General features: G+C 56.0%; 1 protein-coding gene across 11 annotated transcripts in view; it reads right to left on the bottom strand.

Moving 5' to 3' along the window:
• Positions 1–15,189, bottom strand: part of LRRFIP1 (LRR binding FLII interacting protein 1) — a 112,813-nt gene extending 97,624 nt beyond the window's left edge. For 6 of the 11 annotated variants that reach the window (XM_081095825.1, XM_081095820.1, XM_081095812.1 and 3 more), the window contains exon 1: positions 15,037–15,189. In XM_081095825.1, coding sequence (XP_080951951.1) covers positions 15,037–15,132 — 96 coding nt within the window. In that variant the 5' untranslated portion in view covers positions 15,133–15,189. The remainder of the gene's footprint in view (positions 1–15,036) is intronic. The other 5 variants (XM_081095822.1, XM_081095832.1, XM_081095826.1 and 2 more) reach the window with 2 other exon arrangements.
• Between the last annotated feature and the right edge of the window lie 1,934 nt (positions 15,190–17,123).

Here is a 17,123-nt window from a genome sequence, read left to right as displayed (position 1 = left end):
GGCCATGGCTATTTCTGGCCTCCTGGGTCCTTAGTGCAATGGCCCCAGGGGACATTCGAGGGCCTCTGCCCACAGCTCATGGAGAAACAGCGAGTCCCTCAAACAAACTGTAACATGGGAACAGACGAGCATGACATCAGGACCAAATACAGACGGCAAAGCGGGGCCAGTGGCCGGTGCACGCGCACTCGGACTCAGCCCCAGGCTCCGTGAGGCTGCCCGCGGTGGTCAGAGGCAGCACTTGGTCTGTCAGAGCATCAAAGAAAAGAGGAAGTGCTTCCTCCAGGTCTGGAAACATCGCGAGCAAAGCTGGCTCCCACTTCAAGAACAGCCCGACTTCTCAGGAAAATCCCCACGAAGGCGTAAGGGAGGCGGATGCTACTCGGTCTCGGGAGACACAGCCGGGCCAGCATCTGGGACAGTTACAGCCACAGCTGCCCGGGGATGGGAAGGAAGTCCCCCCGCTTCCCTTCAGGACGTGCTCAGGTGCAGACCCGGCCCTGGGGCTAACAGGGTGGAATCCAGCCCCTGCTCCCCCACGGGCCACACTCCATCCGCCATCCAAGGGAAGGGCACCTCCTCCTGCCAGCCCTGCTCAGGTCCCTGGGTCTTCGTCCCTTTTCTACGTGGCACAAAGGCCCTCACATCCACCCCAGGAGCCCGCCCGGCATCCTCCCTGCCGTCCGTGCCGGAACGATGTGCCATTTCAGGGCAGGAGCGCTGAAAACCAGGGAGCAGGTCACCGTGGCCCCTGACCACGGCTGTGACGTGATGTGAGAAGCCCTGAGAAGACACTGCTACCGGGCAGGTCCCCTGGAGGCTGCGATGAGCCCCTCCCTGAGCCTCTCCCCTCTGACCTGCTGGGAGTCTAACGCAGCGGAGGGCAGCGTTTGCTGTTTCAGGCCTGGTGCCTGGAGCGCTCGCCATCCCATCTTGACCCCACTGGCCTAGGATGATACAAAGGCTTTCCAGGATCCGCACTGAAGAGAGAAGAATTCAAATGGAAAAAGGCAAATCCGTGGCAGCCCGGTGACCACGGGGAATAACTGGGCAGACGTACAATAAAGCTGTCACTGCAGGAAGCTTTACCAGCGGAACCTTGCGAACTGTCATGTGTATAAAGCACAACTGAGTCGTCAAGGACAGACCAACAGACCGTCAGGCACGTCACCTCTCCTTTCAGCGGCCTTCCCGCTGTGGACGCGGGAGTAAGGGCACCCACCTGTCCCGTCCGCTCGGGCGGCTGTGACACAGTCCACAGGCCGGGCACAAGCAATTCAACCATTTAAACAACAGAATCACCCACGGCATCGGCTCATCGAAGGAGGTGACAGGGAAAGCCGTGCTGCCGCCTCCGGGAATATCAGCGTAACTCACGCCACTCTTCGCCTCTGTGCTCAAAGGGGTGCTGTCTACGGCAAAGTCCAATAAAGGCGAAGAGCCCGGCTCCCACTGCCCTTCGAAGTGCTCCATTCAGTGATGTCCTTTGTGATGGACAGGACCCGACATGTGCACATATCAGGAGCTGCTCTCCTGAGACGGGGCCTGGCACCACGCATCTCTGTCCTGCACTGTGTGGCCTCACCCAGGGTCAGACGCAGGGTCAGAGGCCGAGGGTGTCAGTGAAGGCTGGGGAAGGCTGGGGAAGGCCCCGTGTCTGCCCCGGAGGCCCAGCCCCGACCGGCCTGTGGGGATCTGGGGTCCTCCTGGTGATGGCGCCTCTAGTCTACTCCGTCCTCACCTCCACACGGACCTGAAGGGTCCCGGGGCCTGGAAGCCCGGAGGGGGCCATGGTTCCTGCGCCTCCCTCCACACCCCTTCCCCCTACCTTTCCTGACAGACACGCTAGGCTCGAACCTGCTTCCTCTTCCGATGTGAGAAGGAAGCGAAGTCACCATCAAGAGACACAGAGGCTGCCTTTTCTTAAAGAAAATGCACGGCCATTGGTGGGAGAGCACGGCCTCGCGGACCAGGAGCAGCTGCAAAAGCCGGAATTCTGTGGGTGTCTGGGATTTATTTTACACTTTTCTGTCAATAACACCACTGCTTTCTCATATCTGCCAAGCTCTTTAGGGTTGGTGGGCACGATCTCCAATGCCTTCTCCTTTGGGCCTCACGTGAATCTATGAAGCAGGTGTACCCTCTTTAGTTCAGAAGGTCACCACTGAGCAGGACTTGTCCCTGGGCACCCTGCTCCAGCCCCCACTCCCCCACGTAGGCAGCTGGGGCTGGGGCTGGGTGGGGGCTGGGCTGGAGCCGACCTCTGTCTCACAGTCCTCGGCAGGCAGGTGGCCACAGCACACCCGTGGTTTGTGGCCACGACGACCCCCTGGGTGGTTCCTGAGGGTGTGTGTGAGGAGCCCGGATGCCCCGATGACTGGCAGGAGTCCCCCGTTCTAAGCATCATGCTTCCACCCCTCATCGAGTCCTCACAACCACGTGTCGCCTCCACGTAATGGGAGGGAGCACGAGGCTCAGAGAGGCCACCTGGCTTGTCCAAGGTGGCAGAGCCAGCAAGTGGGACGCGGGGCCTCCAACCCAGTCTCTGACCAGAGTCCCACCTGGCCCTCTACATGGCAGTGGCTCCATCGGACTCTAAAGAGGTCGCAAGGGTGTGCAAAATATCTCGCGTCGTGGGAATCAGGAGGCAAGTTTGATTTCACTGGCTTCACAGTTTCCCACGATGCTGTTCCCCACTCTAAAAGCGTCTTATCCTGCCAGGAGAAAACGTTTCAAAGCCCCTAACGCAGACCGGGCCCCAGCGGCAGCGACCAGGGTGACACTGGGGACGAGTGTGCTTTCTGGGTGGTGCTGGCCTCTTGCTGATGAGTCCTGACGGGGTCTTCAATCCGAGGACAGACAATTCTGTCTCCTGATCCTGTGACGGCCAGCGAGGGCGTCAGGATTCAGGATGAGGGACACATGATTCACACGGAATTCGGGCAAAGGGAGGTTAAGCTACTGGGGAGGAAACCCCACATTCACAGGTTGTCATGTTAATGAGAAGATGCTGGTCGCCATGTTGCAGGGAAATGCCCACTGTGCTCACCACCTTCATCCCTCAGGAGGCTCTCGGGGACCCGCATGGAGGTACGGGCCCCGGAAACAGGGCCGGCGCGGCCAGACGGCAGGGTCTGACGGGGAGAAGAAACAGCATCCCCGTGACAGGTGTGACAGGACAGCTGGGGACGCCCATGAAGGAAGCCCACCTCCGGCTGGGGTGGGAGACAGGTGGGCAGGGAGGTGTCCAGTAGGCCAGGCGAGGCCGGAGGCGACTGAGCCCTCTCCTGAGAGGCCAGACCGTGGCAGCCAACGTGTGTCATCTCCGAGTCCCGCACAGAGCTCTCCTCACCCCACAGGTAAGACTGAAGCTGTGAGACAGCAGAGTCCGGTCAGGGGCAGAGCTGGGCCCGCTTGTACCGGGAGGATAGCAGTAGGTTTACAGTTGTTCGTATGGAAAAAGACCTGCAGGTCACGATTATTACAATAGCTTTATTAACTCAAAATAATGGCTCAGTGGCACAGTGACCCCACTTTGGCCCGTGCTGTGTGTCTCTTGGAGAAATGGATCCTCTGTGTGAACGCGCCGGGGGCCCAGAAGGAAGCTGCCTGCCCCCGAAGACGGGGCATGAAGCCCTCCTGAGGGCTGGGCGTATCCTTTTCTGAAATAATTTAAAAATCCTAAGCACTGCATACGAAACTGGATGAGTGGAATTAGTTATCACTACACAGTGTCTGGTTAAATCACAATAGGCTTTTTGCCTGTCACTCTGTCCCTATTAAACCACATGGAACAGCAGGCCCCCGCGGCGCCCCTCCCACCACCTGGCCCAGGGCAGCCCATTAACTGCACGTGCTGGTTAGAGCAAAGGGATTAGGAACCAAAAGATACATTAAAATGGTGGCACTGCTCCCGAAAACCACAAACCCAAGTACAACAGATGTGCTAACCCAGAAGGGATCCGGAAGCTGAATTCTCAGTGAACGAGATGGCTGCTGTCTGGGGTGCTTTCCTCCTCAGATTCACAGAGAGACGGAAGCCAGATGTCTACACTCCCTGGGGATCGCGACAGGACACAGGACATTCATGTGGCTGTAGCCGCTTCCTGTCTCATCCTGCAGCCTGGGGACAGGGGACCGGGGAAGGGATGGAGGCCTTGGTGGATGGGGCTGAGCCCGGGGACATGGCTGGTTTTCAGGCTCTGTCACCAGGAACAGGAAGAAGGGAGAGAGGCCACGCTCACAGCACAGGCGTCCTGGGCTCTGGCCAGCTATTTTAAGAAGTTCAGCTGTGAATGGCAAAAGCAACATGCAACGTGCCTGGCAGGAGATACGGGGACACTGTTAATCCCGCGAAAATGTGCTGTCGCTGGTCTTTTAGTTTGTCCAACACTCAGGGCCCCCGATCTGGGTAGTGGGCCTCCCTGGGAGGAGGGGATCTGGGTATTAATGGGCCACCAGTCCCCCCGCCCTGCCCCCGCACCAGTGAGGCTGAGCAGGGGGCCCCCCTTACCCCTCCTCCAGCAGCACACTTGGGCTTCTCAGGGAGGAGGTGAAGCTGGGAGGGAGCTGGGTCACACCCTGGCACTTACTGAATGATGGCGGGCTCCCTGCACTTTGGGATTTTTAAATGGACAGAAGCATCACTTCCTGGCCCCTTCCCAGCCTACTGCCCTCTCTGGCCCAGTGGGCGCCTAAGGAAATGCCACCCTCAGGTGGCAGGGCCGGTGGAAGCACCTCGCTTAATGGCCCGGCAGCCTGACAATACTGTCTCCTCCCTGGTCTCCTGCCCACTCCCTGCTGTGAAGGCCACAGGGGCCAGGCAGAGCCCATGAGCAGCATGGGGATGTGACACCGCTGGCTCGGAAGGCAGCCCCGTGGCTGCTGACCCAGGTGGAGGCGGTGCTCAGCAGCTGTCACAGCAGCCACCACAGGGATGCCACCCTGGCCTGCTGTCCCTGGAGCACCCTGCGCCGTGGGGCCCCGGCCTTTTCCAGGAGAGAAAGACGTGTGTCTCCACCCCGCTCGCGCCCAGCTGAGCCAGGCTGCACCGACCCGCTGGCCTCCGGCACGCACGGGATCACTGGGAAACGGGAGTCTCCAAAAGGCAGAAAGGGGCCACTGGCCCCACAGGATGCCACTCAAAGACCCCCCCTCACCCACCTGCACCTTCGTGCCAACCCATCGTCCATAGAGGCAGCAAGAAGTTACTGCTGTGCCTGCAATTCACCCCTCTGTTCCCTCTCCTCACCCCGCCCACCATCAACTTGGCACAGCAGTAGCTTCTGGAGCACAGCAGAGTGCAGTCCCATTGGCAGCGGATGCCCAGCTTCCTGAGAGGGCACAGCTTCCCTAACCTGCCCCACCGAGCTTTCTGGGCACTCGGCCCTCCCACTCTCTTCCAGGAGGTTTTCGTGGGGAGAGCCCAGGAGGGAGAACGTGGCTTGGTCAGCCCCACTTCCTGGCCTCCTGGAGGACAGCCGTGCACCCGACAGGCGCTTCGTGTAAAGGATGCAGCGTGGGTCCTGAGGCCAGCGGCTCGAACACGTAAGTGATGGACACGCAGAGCAGCGTCCTCCTTGGCCATCTGCCCTGGGTGTTCGTCACTGTCTGGAGACCGCTTCGGTTGTCCCTCCTGGGGGTAGAAGCCGGATGCTGTTAAACGCCCTAACGAGGACAGGACAGCCCCACATCGGAGCGTTATCCGGCCCGAATGTCCAGCGCACGAGGCTGGGAAACCGGCAGAGAAGATGAGGAGGAAAACCCGGGAAATGAAGTGCAGAGTCGGGAGACTTCGCGGCCACCACTCACCACAACCCTGTGGCCGCTTCCCTCCGGTGCGGGCTCCAGGCCCGGGTGAGAGCCGCGCAGGCCGTGTGGTGCTTCTGAGAGGGCAGGCAGGCCCAGCGACACCCCCAGGAGTCAACCGCAGGCCGGCACCCAGGCCTGGCTATGACAACAGCTCAAAACACCTGGTGGCATCTCGCTGTTGAGTCTTAAATTCAAGACCAAGATGCAAAAGGTTCATGGAAGACAGAGGGTCCTTTTCTCGGTGATGGGGAAGAAGCCGGCCCACAGGTCTGCCACGTAACGCCCACACGCGGCCCACACGCGGCACTCAGAGCTTTGACTCTGAGCTCGTTTACCCAGTGCCAACGGTGGTCTGTACCCCTCCCCGCAGGCACAGACTTCCTGGCAATTTTCTCACGTCGTTCCTCCAGATCTCTCTCCTTTTCTTGCTTTTAGTATTTCCCCCCAATTCCATCAGCCAGCTCCCTTTTCTCTCCTCCCAGCCCTCATCTGATGACTGAGTTTCACCCCTCTCCTCGGGGTGCCTCCTGACCCTTCAAGCAGCGATGCCTCTCCCGCTAGAGCAGTGGTTCTCAACCTTCCTAATGCCGCGACCCTTTAATACAGTTCTTCATGTTGTGGTGACCCAACCATAAAATTATTTCCGTTGCTACTTCATAACTGTAATTTTGCTACTGTTATGAATCGTAATGTAAATATCTTGATATGCAGGATGTATTTAGGCGACCCCTGTGAAAGGGTCGTTCGACCCCCAGGCTGAGAACCGCTGCACTAGAGGGAACAGCCACAGGTACCAGGCAGCCTGGCTAAGATCCGCGTCCCCCTGTCCCCCCCGAATATTCCTCTTTTACAGACAAAGGAAGGAGATTTGGACATGTTAACGCGCCTGTGGGCACACAGCTTAGAAAGGCTGGTGGAGTTCTCTGCACTAACCGGCACGTGTCCCATGCTGGTCAGTTCCGGCGGCCACCCGGGTCATCAGGTCACTCCCCATCTACGCCAGGTGGTGAGAGACATGCAGCCCCACGGGACTCAACAACAATTCCATGTTATAGGCTGTGCCTCTAGGACAACATAGTCAACCAAGAGTTAATCACCGCTCTGAAGCTGTGCTGTCTCACTGGGGGCCGCTGCCATAGGTGGCTCTTTAAATGCAAATGAATTAAAATCAAGTGAAATTTAAAATGCAGCTCCCCAGGTGCACTAGCCACCTTTCGGGTGCTCGACAGCACTTGGGCCAGCGGCTGCCCTGACACCCGGCACAGGGACAGCATTCTGTCCCCACAGGAGGTCCTGCCAGCCAGCATGGCTGCCGCGGCTCTCGGTGAACCTGGGGTGACTTAACGCCGTGTCTTAGGGCGTCCAGGGAGGAGTCACACCAGCTGTTCAGTCAACATGGAATCCCACCTCTGAGTGTCAACCCAAAACCTCCACATGCCTAAGGGATGCCACAGAGAAGGTGAGCAATAAAAATAAAAGGACGCCAGGATAAGGGTAGAAAAATGGACAGCTATGTGACGGAGGTGAAAGTATAATGAACGTTAATCTCCCGGCTCTTTACGTGCAACCGTTCATTCACTCCCCAGGCCAAGAAGTGGTGGACACACTGCAAGATAATCCGCCCTGGAAGCTCTGGCCAGTTCTGGCTCCGGCATACTTGCTGACCCGAGGATTTCCCACTGCCAAGCCCCTATCACATTCTGCCTACCCAAACTCTCCAGGCATTCAGATCTGTGCTGTGGAAAGTATAGCTCAGTTCTTAGAGAATTTTCCAAACAAACAAATGTGTTATCCTTGAGGCCCGAAGCCATGAAAATCTCATTTTGTAACCCCCTTGGTTTGCTCACCTGATTTGACATTTTATTCCACTCTCAGTAGAAGACTTACCCAAATGACTTGTTTCCTTGTTTGTCCCATTTGGACATCAGATATGATGAACTGTGCTTCCCTGGTATACGGCTCAGATTAGCTTTCAACTTTCTTCTCAATGCCTACCACCTCCTTCATCAAAAACAAAACTCTATCTTTAGGCACCAAAACAGAGAAGTTTAGCTCCGTAGCACTGAGCAGCATTTCCTTCAACACTGACACTGTGGTGAAGGGCACTGGCCTGGAAGACAGGGGGCCCAGGCTGTGTGCCCATGCCCCCAGCAATGACCGAATGCCTGGTGGCAATGCTGCAGCCACCCCCCTGCACCACTGGTGTGGCCTGGTCGCAATCCTGTGCATCTCCCTCCTGGCCTTCCCCGGAATCGTCCCCGGAGGTTTTTAGTGCCTCACTCTCGCATCTGAATGGACAGCCAGGGATCCCCACACAGCTGGGGAGGCACCAAGGTGACAGACAGAGACCAGAGCAGGCAAAGGACGAAGAGAAACAGACATCATGCAGACGAAAAGTTCAGGCTAAAAAGAGAAAATCCTCAGGATGAGGCACCGTGGTAGTGAACCAAGAAAGAATATAAAAATGCTATAAAAAAGGGAACAAAGAAGAAGAAGAACAACAAAAAACTAAAAACATTTAGAAATTAAATACAGCCTGGCTGGGGTGGCTCAGTGGTTGAGAGTCAACCTGTGAGAGTCATGGTTCGATTCCTGGTCAGGGCACATGCCCAGGTTTTTGGCTTGGTCCCCAGTAAGGGGCGTGCAGGACACAGACAATTGATGATTCTCTCTCATCATTAATGTTTCTATCTCTCTCCCTCTTCGGTCCTCCCTCTCTGAAATCAATAAAAATATATTTTAAAAAGAGAAATTAAATACAGAACAGAGGAGTTTAGTAGAAGGAGTGGCAGATAAAGTTGAGCACCTCAACTTTCCAGGCAGGAATAATATGGAATTGATAGATCTGATCTGTTTAAAAACACAGAAACTCGTATTGTGAGGAGTTCTGTTGGAACGTTTGTGAAGCATTAGACATAATAGATATGTAGATAGAAGAGCAATTGGGGAAAAATAGAAATAACCCCTGAGAAGGCAGGAAGTCGTGCGAGGGAAGACACCACCAGCATTTACGATGTGCCAGTCATCGTCCTGAGGTCTTTGCAGGAGACAGCTCCCCCACCCTCATAAGCACCTGGAAGAAGAGCACTCTTAAATCCCCCATTTCACGCATGGGGGCGAGGGGGCAGGGGAGGCTGAGGCACAAAGTGCTCCCGTTCATGAAGCAAGTGGCAGAATCAGGATTTGAACCCAGGGACTCCAACTCTAGCCTCAGACTCTACCAGTGTCCTGACTGCGACTATTCATTAACCTAAACTCACAATGTAACTATGCTATGAAGATGAGGAGAAAGGAAAGTGGGGAGAGGGCCTGGGCTGCACCCCCGAATACCAAGTCCTCACCCCGCAAACCAGGAAGTACCTGAAATTCAAAACTCCATACACAGTGCATACGCATATCATTTATAAACAGGAGGTACTCACCGGACCAGTTAGTTTCACAAGGCCGTTATGGACATGGCATTTACCAGGTGGCATGAGAAGCCACTGGAGAGCTTTAATCAGAGAAGTGACATGATGTGACATATTTTAAAAGGATGGTCTGAGAATGTGGGACAAGGGTAAAAACATTTCTTATTTTAATTAAATAAAAATTAGTTTTGAAAAGATGAGAGAATTGAAAGAAGATGAGAATATGGGACTCTCCCATGAACTGCTATGCCGGGTGGCTCCGAGGTCAGCTGGGGACAACGGTCCCAGAGATGGGAGGCACGTCGGCCTGACTGCAGGGCACCGCCTAGAATAGGGCTGTGGACGGAGCCAAAAGCTGATGCAGGAGGGGCCTGGCGGAGGAACTGGGGCCTCTTAGTTATGGGGTGACCTTAGGCAAGTCACTTAGCACCTCCGAGCCCGCTGCTCTCAGTCAGACACTCAGAGATGCTCTAACCTGCAGCGATGGGACTTAATATAATTGTGGAGAGGAGCTTCTGGGGTACCTGACACCTTGGCCTCAAAAGCAGCCTCAGTTCCCGTCTCCCCACTTTCCAATCCCATCCCCTGACCAGGCTCACGGGGTACAGACTCAACTATAATCCAGGTCCCCTGATTTCCATGCTGCTGTGGAACCTCTTCATGCCATCCACACACAAATCACAGCCCTAATCACAGAACCAGTGAGTCACCCCAGGTTCACCCAGAAAAGGGACAGGGGACAGCTGGCTCTCGGACAAAAATAGCCAAGGGTGGGCCCAAGCCAATGGCAACCAGCAGGACTGCCCACAGCTGCATTTCTGAGTCCGTCTCTGACGAGGCCATCTTGCCGGGACTCACAGAAACAGCCCAAGGTCACGGGTGCAGGGTTTGCAATTCCCCGACAGCCCCGATGGTGATAAAAGTCCCCTGGAATCTTGTCCTGTCACATTCCTATCACCCGTGGGTGATGTGGCGCGATGCGTGTGTCTGTCTGAGGAAGATGAGCGATGGGAGGGGAAGGGGATTGGGAGGGAGGTTGGGGGGGTGGGACAGCGTCCCCCGAGTGCCTGCTGGGATGTGGGGCAGGTCAGTGCCCCCAAGAGCAGTATCTGTGCAGACTGTTGTCTAACCCAGCTCTTCCCACTCCCTTCTGGTCACAAACTGCTGGCCACATCGCATGACATGGTCCAGTCGGTATCCAGTTGGTGTTGGTCTGTTGGCCAGCCACAGGAAAGCATATTCATCCAGAAAAAAGGCATGAGGCTGACAGCGCAAACGAAGTGAAATGGGCTGTAGCAACCAGACTGCCTTCAGGTAAATGTGGGCCCGTGTCAGCCGCCCAAGGGCAGGGACTGCACCAGGAGATCTGGAGTGCGTCCTGCAGCTGGGCTCAGTCAGGACCCCAGAGGAGGCCATCTGTGGGAGCCCAGGAAGGTGGTGGAGGTCCCACACTGGGCCAGCTTTTGGGGTGCTCTGGAAGGAGCATGCATCCAACCCCGATTGGCCTGGAGGAGAAAAGGAGACAGGGTCCCTCTAACAGGCTGATCCATGAGGGCTATTTGGGAAAGACACGGGGGACTTAGGGTTAGAGTGACCTATGTTTATGGGACTCCCCAGAATGAAGCAGGGGGGTTGTCCTGAGTTGAGATCCCCAGAAGCAGAGCCTGAGGCAGGGACTTGAAAGGGATGGTGCCAGCAGAGGGGGTGAGGGGAGCAGAAAGGCCAGGGGAGGAGGTAGCCTCAGCTGGCTTTATCCCTCACCCCATCCCATAATCCCACGGGGGCTCTGGAGCCTGAATGCACCCCAGAGCTGGCTCCACCTGGAGGGACTGCCCCAGTCAGTAGCTGCAGCTGCCCCTGGCTGGGGTGGCATGTCCCTCCCCCACAAAGCGACTGCTAGGGGCCATGGGAGCATCTCTAGTGAAGGGGGCGTCTGTGACCCCTGACAGCCACTCACAGGCCAGGGAGTCAACACTTGCCAACAGGGGGATCTGGGCAGCCACCAACTGCACCCCTGCGGGGATCATGTGCTCTGAGGACACTGTTGCAGTGGGGCCAGTCCTGGGGGAGGGCACTGCATTGTGGGTGCGGAAGGAACAGGGACCATGGCCTGTGGCCACAGAGGGATGCGAACACTGCGACCATTGTCATCATTACTTTTCGTGTGCGTGTGGGGAAAGGCTCTCCGTTTGCAGGAATACTGTGAGGGCCTCTGGTGTCGTGAGGGCCGTATCATTTCACTCAGTGGCAGAGTGCTGAAGGCGAGATTTGGGAAGCTACCAGAAGTCATTAACAGGATGCTAATCGCGCCAGGAGCGACATGCACCTGCTCTGCAAACACCTCGGCCAGCTGTGAGAAACGGTACCCGTGCTTCCGTGGGGACGGCCTCAGAGTGCTTCCTGCACCTTCGTCCTGACAACGTTGAGCCCAAATGCCACCTCAGACAGACAGTGAGAAGCAAGCTACTCCTGCAAACACATCTACAGGGGTTGACAGTTGTACCTCCATTCCCTACAAACATGCCCTCGTTAAAACCCAATGTAACTGCAGAAATAGAAAGTATCACTTGCAGCGAGTCATCCCCTCTGCCCATCTGGCCTCCAGTGGGACTGGGCCCTGCCCCCCCCCAACTGGTGACCATCTCTGCCCAGAATTCTCCACTTAGGGTCCAGTGCACCTTTACTGGATGCCAGACCCACATCCACCCCCACTCCCGGCCAGTTTCTTCAGTGCTCCGCAGTTTTTATTCAGGCCCCACACCTCCCTAAAAGCTCCAGGTGGTCAAGTCCCACAGTCCCCGGATGGGCCTGACTGCCACAGCAGAGCACCCCGTCCCCTCGCCACAAGGATTGGTGTGGGCTACTGAGTCAACTGTCCTGGTCACAGAGCTCCGTGAGGAGCAGCCTAGGAAATATGACAGGAACGCGTATCCTAGCTCTCAGGAGAGACGGGGTGTGGGCTCATGCGGGGCAGCCTGGGAACATAGCAGCCAGTCTGCCGGATGCAAGTCACCCCGAGGACGAGGCCACCCATAGAGGATAGCCCGGCAGAGCCAGCTGCAGAGGTTGTGTGGACAGAGATGCCCGCGTTGCCAGTGAGGCTGGTGGGGAATCCGCACTCGAACCAATGTAGACGCCAGTCTAGGTTAGGGCTTCTGTTCCTTCGAGAATAACTCAAAAGCCCTAGCCGGTTTAGTTCAGTGGATAGAGTGTCGGCCCTTGGACTGAAGGGTCCCGGTTTGATCCTGGTCAAGGGCACAGTGCCTGGGTTGCAGGCTCGATCCCCGGGCCCAGTCAGGGCGTGTCTCTCTCACATCGATGTTTCTGTCTCTCTATCTCTCCACCTCCCTTCCACTCTCTCTAAAAATCAATGGAAAAGTATCCTCAGGTGAGCACAACAACAACAAAGTAACTCAAAATGCCACTTTCTCTGGGATGCCACCTCTGATCGCCATTCCTAGTCCCATCAGGAAGTGTAACTCTCATTTCCCATCCTCCAGAACACGATATCCATGCCCTTTTATATCAAATCTCTTCCTGCCTTCAATTCCTGCCACTGGTGTATGGTCAGGCCCCGTTCTGACCCAGTCCCTCCGGGGTGGCTCCTCTGGTCCAGCCCTGCCTCCCAGCCTCCCTGGCACGGGTGTAGGGAGCAGGGCAGGCATCCCCTCAATCACTGAGCAAATAAGAAAGTACCGGACTTAAGACCCTTCTGTTAATTTTCATAAGAACTCTATTTGAACAGTGATTCTAATGTTCACAGTTGGGAAATATAATTCAATTTGTAGAAGAAGATAAAATACTGCATCTGCTCCCTCCAGCTAGCATTTGTAACACCCATATCCATGGTTGGTTTGACTGTGAGGATGTGTGTGGGGTGGCTCTCAATTTACCTGCTTACTCGCTTTGCTTTCTTTAATCCTGACACCAAGGGGGGTTCATTTTCCCCATTTAGAAGCGAGGATATGGAGGCTGAGGGGGTGGGGGGGGTAGCTCTCTGCCCTGGGGTGGCACAGTCCGTGCGGAGCTGTGTACAGTTTCAAAGCCCACGTCTGATCCCACGTCTGATCCCACATCTGAATGTCACCTCCAACTGTGCCTCCCTGGCTGGGGGGCCGGACCACAGGTTCCCATTACACAGGACCTCAGGGTGTCAACCCAGGGAGTAGCAACCCAAGGCGTTTCCTTTCAATCCGTGTTTATAAAGACCAGCAGACAGGAGGTAGACTTCAGGAACTCTCATTCTTGTTTCCTCGTCCCAGACCACTGACAGAAAGATGAAGCCATGATCATTGGTGACCACTGACCTCCCAGAGAAATGTGTTTGGTCTTTTGGTCAAATACATACAGAAATACCTGTCTTTGATGGGGGGGATTATATTCAAGCTACTGCACTTAGCAAACAGCTATATTTAGCCAAGTGTACTGTAAGTGCCTTGTCCCTTTTTTTTTTTTTAAATTAATGAATGTACCAGGCACTGAGGAGCATCTACGATGTGCCTGGCTCTGTGTTGAGCTCTGGGGATTCCAAAGTAAGTCACTGCCCGCCTGGGTGTCACCTTCTACAGGGGTGACAAACAACGCCGAGCCCACATGACTACCTCAGCAGGCGGAGGGCCAACAGCTGAGGTACAGATGGAGGCAGGGAGGCTCTGCCTCACAGAGAACCAAATCTACCCTGGGCTTTAAGGGATGAATAGGAGTGTGCCTGGAAAGCCCTTTTCTTTCTCATAGAGAGAAAAACAAAAGTCTGTATTCAATCAATATTCAACAAATACTGATGGACAGCCATGTGTCCATAAAAGCAATAAACTGAAAACACCTAAGAACTGCTTCTGGAGTCCACGCAATAAACAGCTGACGGAGGCAACCCGACACCACAGACACGCAGCCTCATCCCTGGAAGTTTTTCCATTGAGAACAATGCTCGGTGGGACTCTCCTCTGCCCCAGCACGTGGAAGAGGGTGTAGAAGAGGGTTGCACTGCACCTGTGGTGTGAGTTCCTTATTAGCTTGTGAGCACTCCTGGCTTGCCTGCGCGCGCGTGCGCGCGCGCACACACACACACACACACACACACACACTGCACAGCTCAAAAGGTACAAAAGGGTGTACCCTGAAAGTTCAAGCTTCCTTGTCCACCCCAGGCCCAGGGAATGGCTCCCCTTCCCCAGGGAGCTGCTCCCAGTCCGCTGGGCGTCCTTTCAGCTGTCACGGGCTGCCCAACCTTCTGTGGCGCCCTCGCTGGAGAAGAGGCACGTGCACAGATCTGCACACGGTGAACCTGCGGCTGGGACGTGCATCGCCCATCTCCCTAGGATAAACTCTGCCCAGGAAACTTGGATGAAAACCTGTGTGCCTGGACCCCGTTTCAGGCTCGGTCCAGAAACAAGAGTCACACTGACCCCAAGCCCATGCCCAAGCTGCACCGTGTGTGACAATCCACTGCAAACGGTCACCGACAGGGGCCGGGCCATTCCCCAGGGCCATGTGGCCTCTGGGGACGTCCATGGGCCTCCAGGGTCGGGCCTACAGCACCCCCAGGGTGCAGTACAACAAAGCGGGGCGCCTGTCCCCCACCCGCTGTCTGGGCCACCTTGCACCAGGGGCGGCGCCCCAGCTCCACGCGCCTAGGGGGCAGCGGCCCAAGGGAGCCGGGGGCGGGGGAGGGGTCAGTGTCGCCGGCCTGTCCCCTGGGCTGCCGGAGAACAGGCGTCCCGCCCGCGAGACCCCGGCTGAGGCCCGCGGACAGACGGACTGACAGCCGCCTGACAGCTGCGCGCGCCCCCGCCGGGCATAACGGGCCTGCTCTTACCTCGCGCGCGATCTGGTTCAGTGCCTCGTCCTCCGCAGTCAGCCGCTCCCGGTTGGGGAGCCGCTTGCGGCCCGCGCCCTGGGTGCCCATGTCCATCGGCAGCGCCGCCGCCGCTGCTGCTGCGGGCCCGTTGCTCCCGCCGCTCGCGCCCCCGGCTCCGGGCCCGCCCCGCCCCTCCCCTCCCCTCCCTCCCCTCCCTCCGCCGGCGTCATGGCGTCAGCGGCGCGGGGACGCGGGGACGGGGCTGGGACGCGGGGACGGGGCTGGTCGCGGGGACCAAGGCAGCGGCAGGGGTTTTGGACGCGGCGGGCGGGACCAGGACTAGAGCTTGAAGCCGGCGGGAGGTTTGGGAGGTTTGGGGGCGGGGATGCGGGACGCGAGAGTGACTCAGCTGGGGACTCCGGGGAGGATGGGGCGCGGGGATGGTGGTGGTGGTGGTGCGGTGGGGGGTGGGTTAGAGGCGCCAGCGTCCGGGGACCAGGGCCTGAGCACTGCAGGGTGCACCCCCCGCTGCAACCACCCGCCCCAGGGCTGTGGGTACCGGGGCGCGGGGACCTCCGCAGGGCGTGGAGGGCTGGCGGGGATTGGGTGCCAGAGAGGTTTGCGCGGAGGGGTGGGCGCAGGGACGAGGTTCAGACTGGCGCTCTGTGAGCCTTGGTCCAGCACAGCCTGGCTGGGAGCAGGGTCCAGCCCAGGGTGGTCAGCTCCTTCTCCTGCTCCCAGGCCCTGTGACCTTGGCCGCCTCACCCTCCCACCCCCTCCCCAGCCTGACGGTGGGTTCAGAATCAGCGTGAGGATGGATAGGTCTCCTTCACATGCCTGTCCTCTGTGGCTCGTCACCCCACCCCTGTGTCCCCAACTTCTGGGAAGAGGCTGACACCGCAGCTGGTCTCAATAAATAGTCGTTGAGAAAGGAATGAATTTGCCTGAGCTTTTCCTCCCATACTCTACAGGTGGGTTTAAAAGTAAATAGGAGAAGCAGGTAAGGGTTACAAAGCCATCACCGTCCTGTCCATTGGGGTACAGGAAGAACGTACCAGAACGTCCCTGAGTATGTATTTTAAACTAAAAATAAGAATGTTATGTATCGAATACTAGCATTTCATATACAGCCTCAGTTTAAGGGGCCACCTGCCAGTCACAGGGCACCCCTGCGGGCAGCAGTGGCATTCTCTCCCATTAGAGCAGTGATGGCGAACCTATGACACGCGTGTCAGAGGTGACACGCGAACTCATTTTTTTGGTTGATTTTTCTTTGTTAAATGGCATTTAAATATATAAAATAAATATCAAAAATATAAGTCTTTGTTTTACTATGGTTGCAAATATCAAAAAATTTCTATGTGTGACATGGCACCAGAGTTAAGTTAGGGTTTTTCAAAATGCTGACACGCCGAGCTCAAAAGGTTCACCACCACTGCATTAGATCATTTTCAGAACATTCTGTTGTATCTGGACGAACCAGGTGAAATGGGTTTATGGATTACATAACCTAGTCTTAGCTAAAACTCAAAGAGTAGACAAATGGCTTCAAAGGATTGAAAAGATTCTCAGAGTTACTCCTCCAAATCGCAGACAAGAAAATGAGACGGTTTCCTTACTCCTGGGAGGAGTGCGGCATTGACCTCACTGTGAGGTATTAGCAATGAGAACAGTTAGCAATCATCAGAAACAACTTGAAACATGAGTTCCCATTGCCTGTCATTAATGATTCACCTCATTTTAAGTGGATATAGTGACGGATGATGATGATAATGACATAATTTATACAAAACTATATAAATATTTGGGGGCCTCTTAAAAAATACTTAGTGATAGAGTTCATGGTAAAAAAAAAAAAAAAAAAAAAAAAAGAAGTCTGGCCCTAGCCAGTTTGGCTCAGTGGATAGAGTGTCGGCCTGCAGACTGAAGGGTCCCAGGTTCTATCCCGGCCAAGGGCACATGCCTGGGTTGTAGGCTTGATCCCCAGTAGGGGACGTGCAGGAGGCAGCCGATCAATGATTCTCATCATTGATGTTTCTATATCTCTCTCCTTCTCTCTTCCTCTCTGAAATCAATTAAAAAAAATTAAAACAAAAAAGTCTGCG

This window comes from Myotis nattereri, assembly GCF_964212035.1.
Source record: "Myotis nattereri genome assembly, chromosome: 7".
NCBI lineage: Eukaryota > Metazoa > Chordata > Mammalia > Chiroptera > Vespertilionidae > Myotis > Myotis nattereri.
Note: the sequence above shows the minus strand (reverse complement) of the source record. Positions and strands in the feature narration are given on the sequence as shown.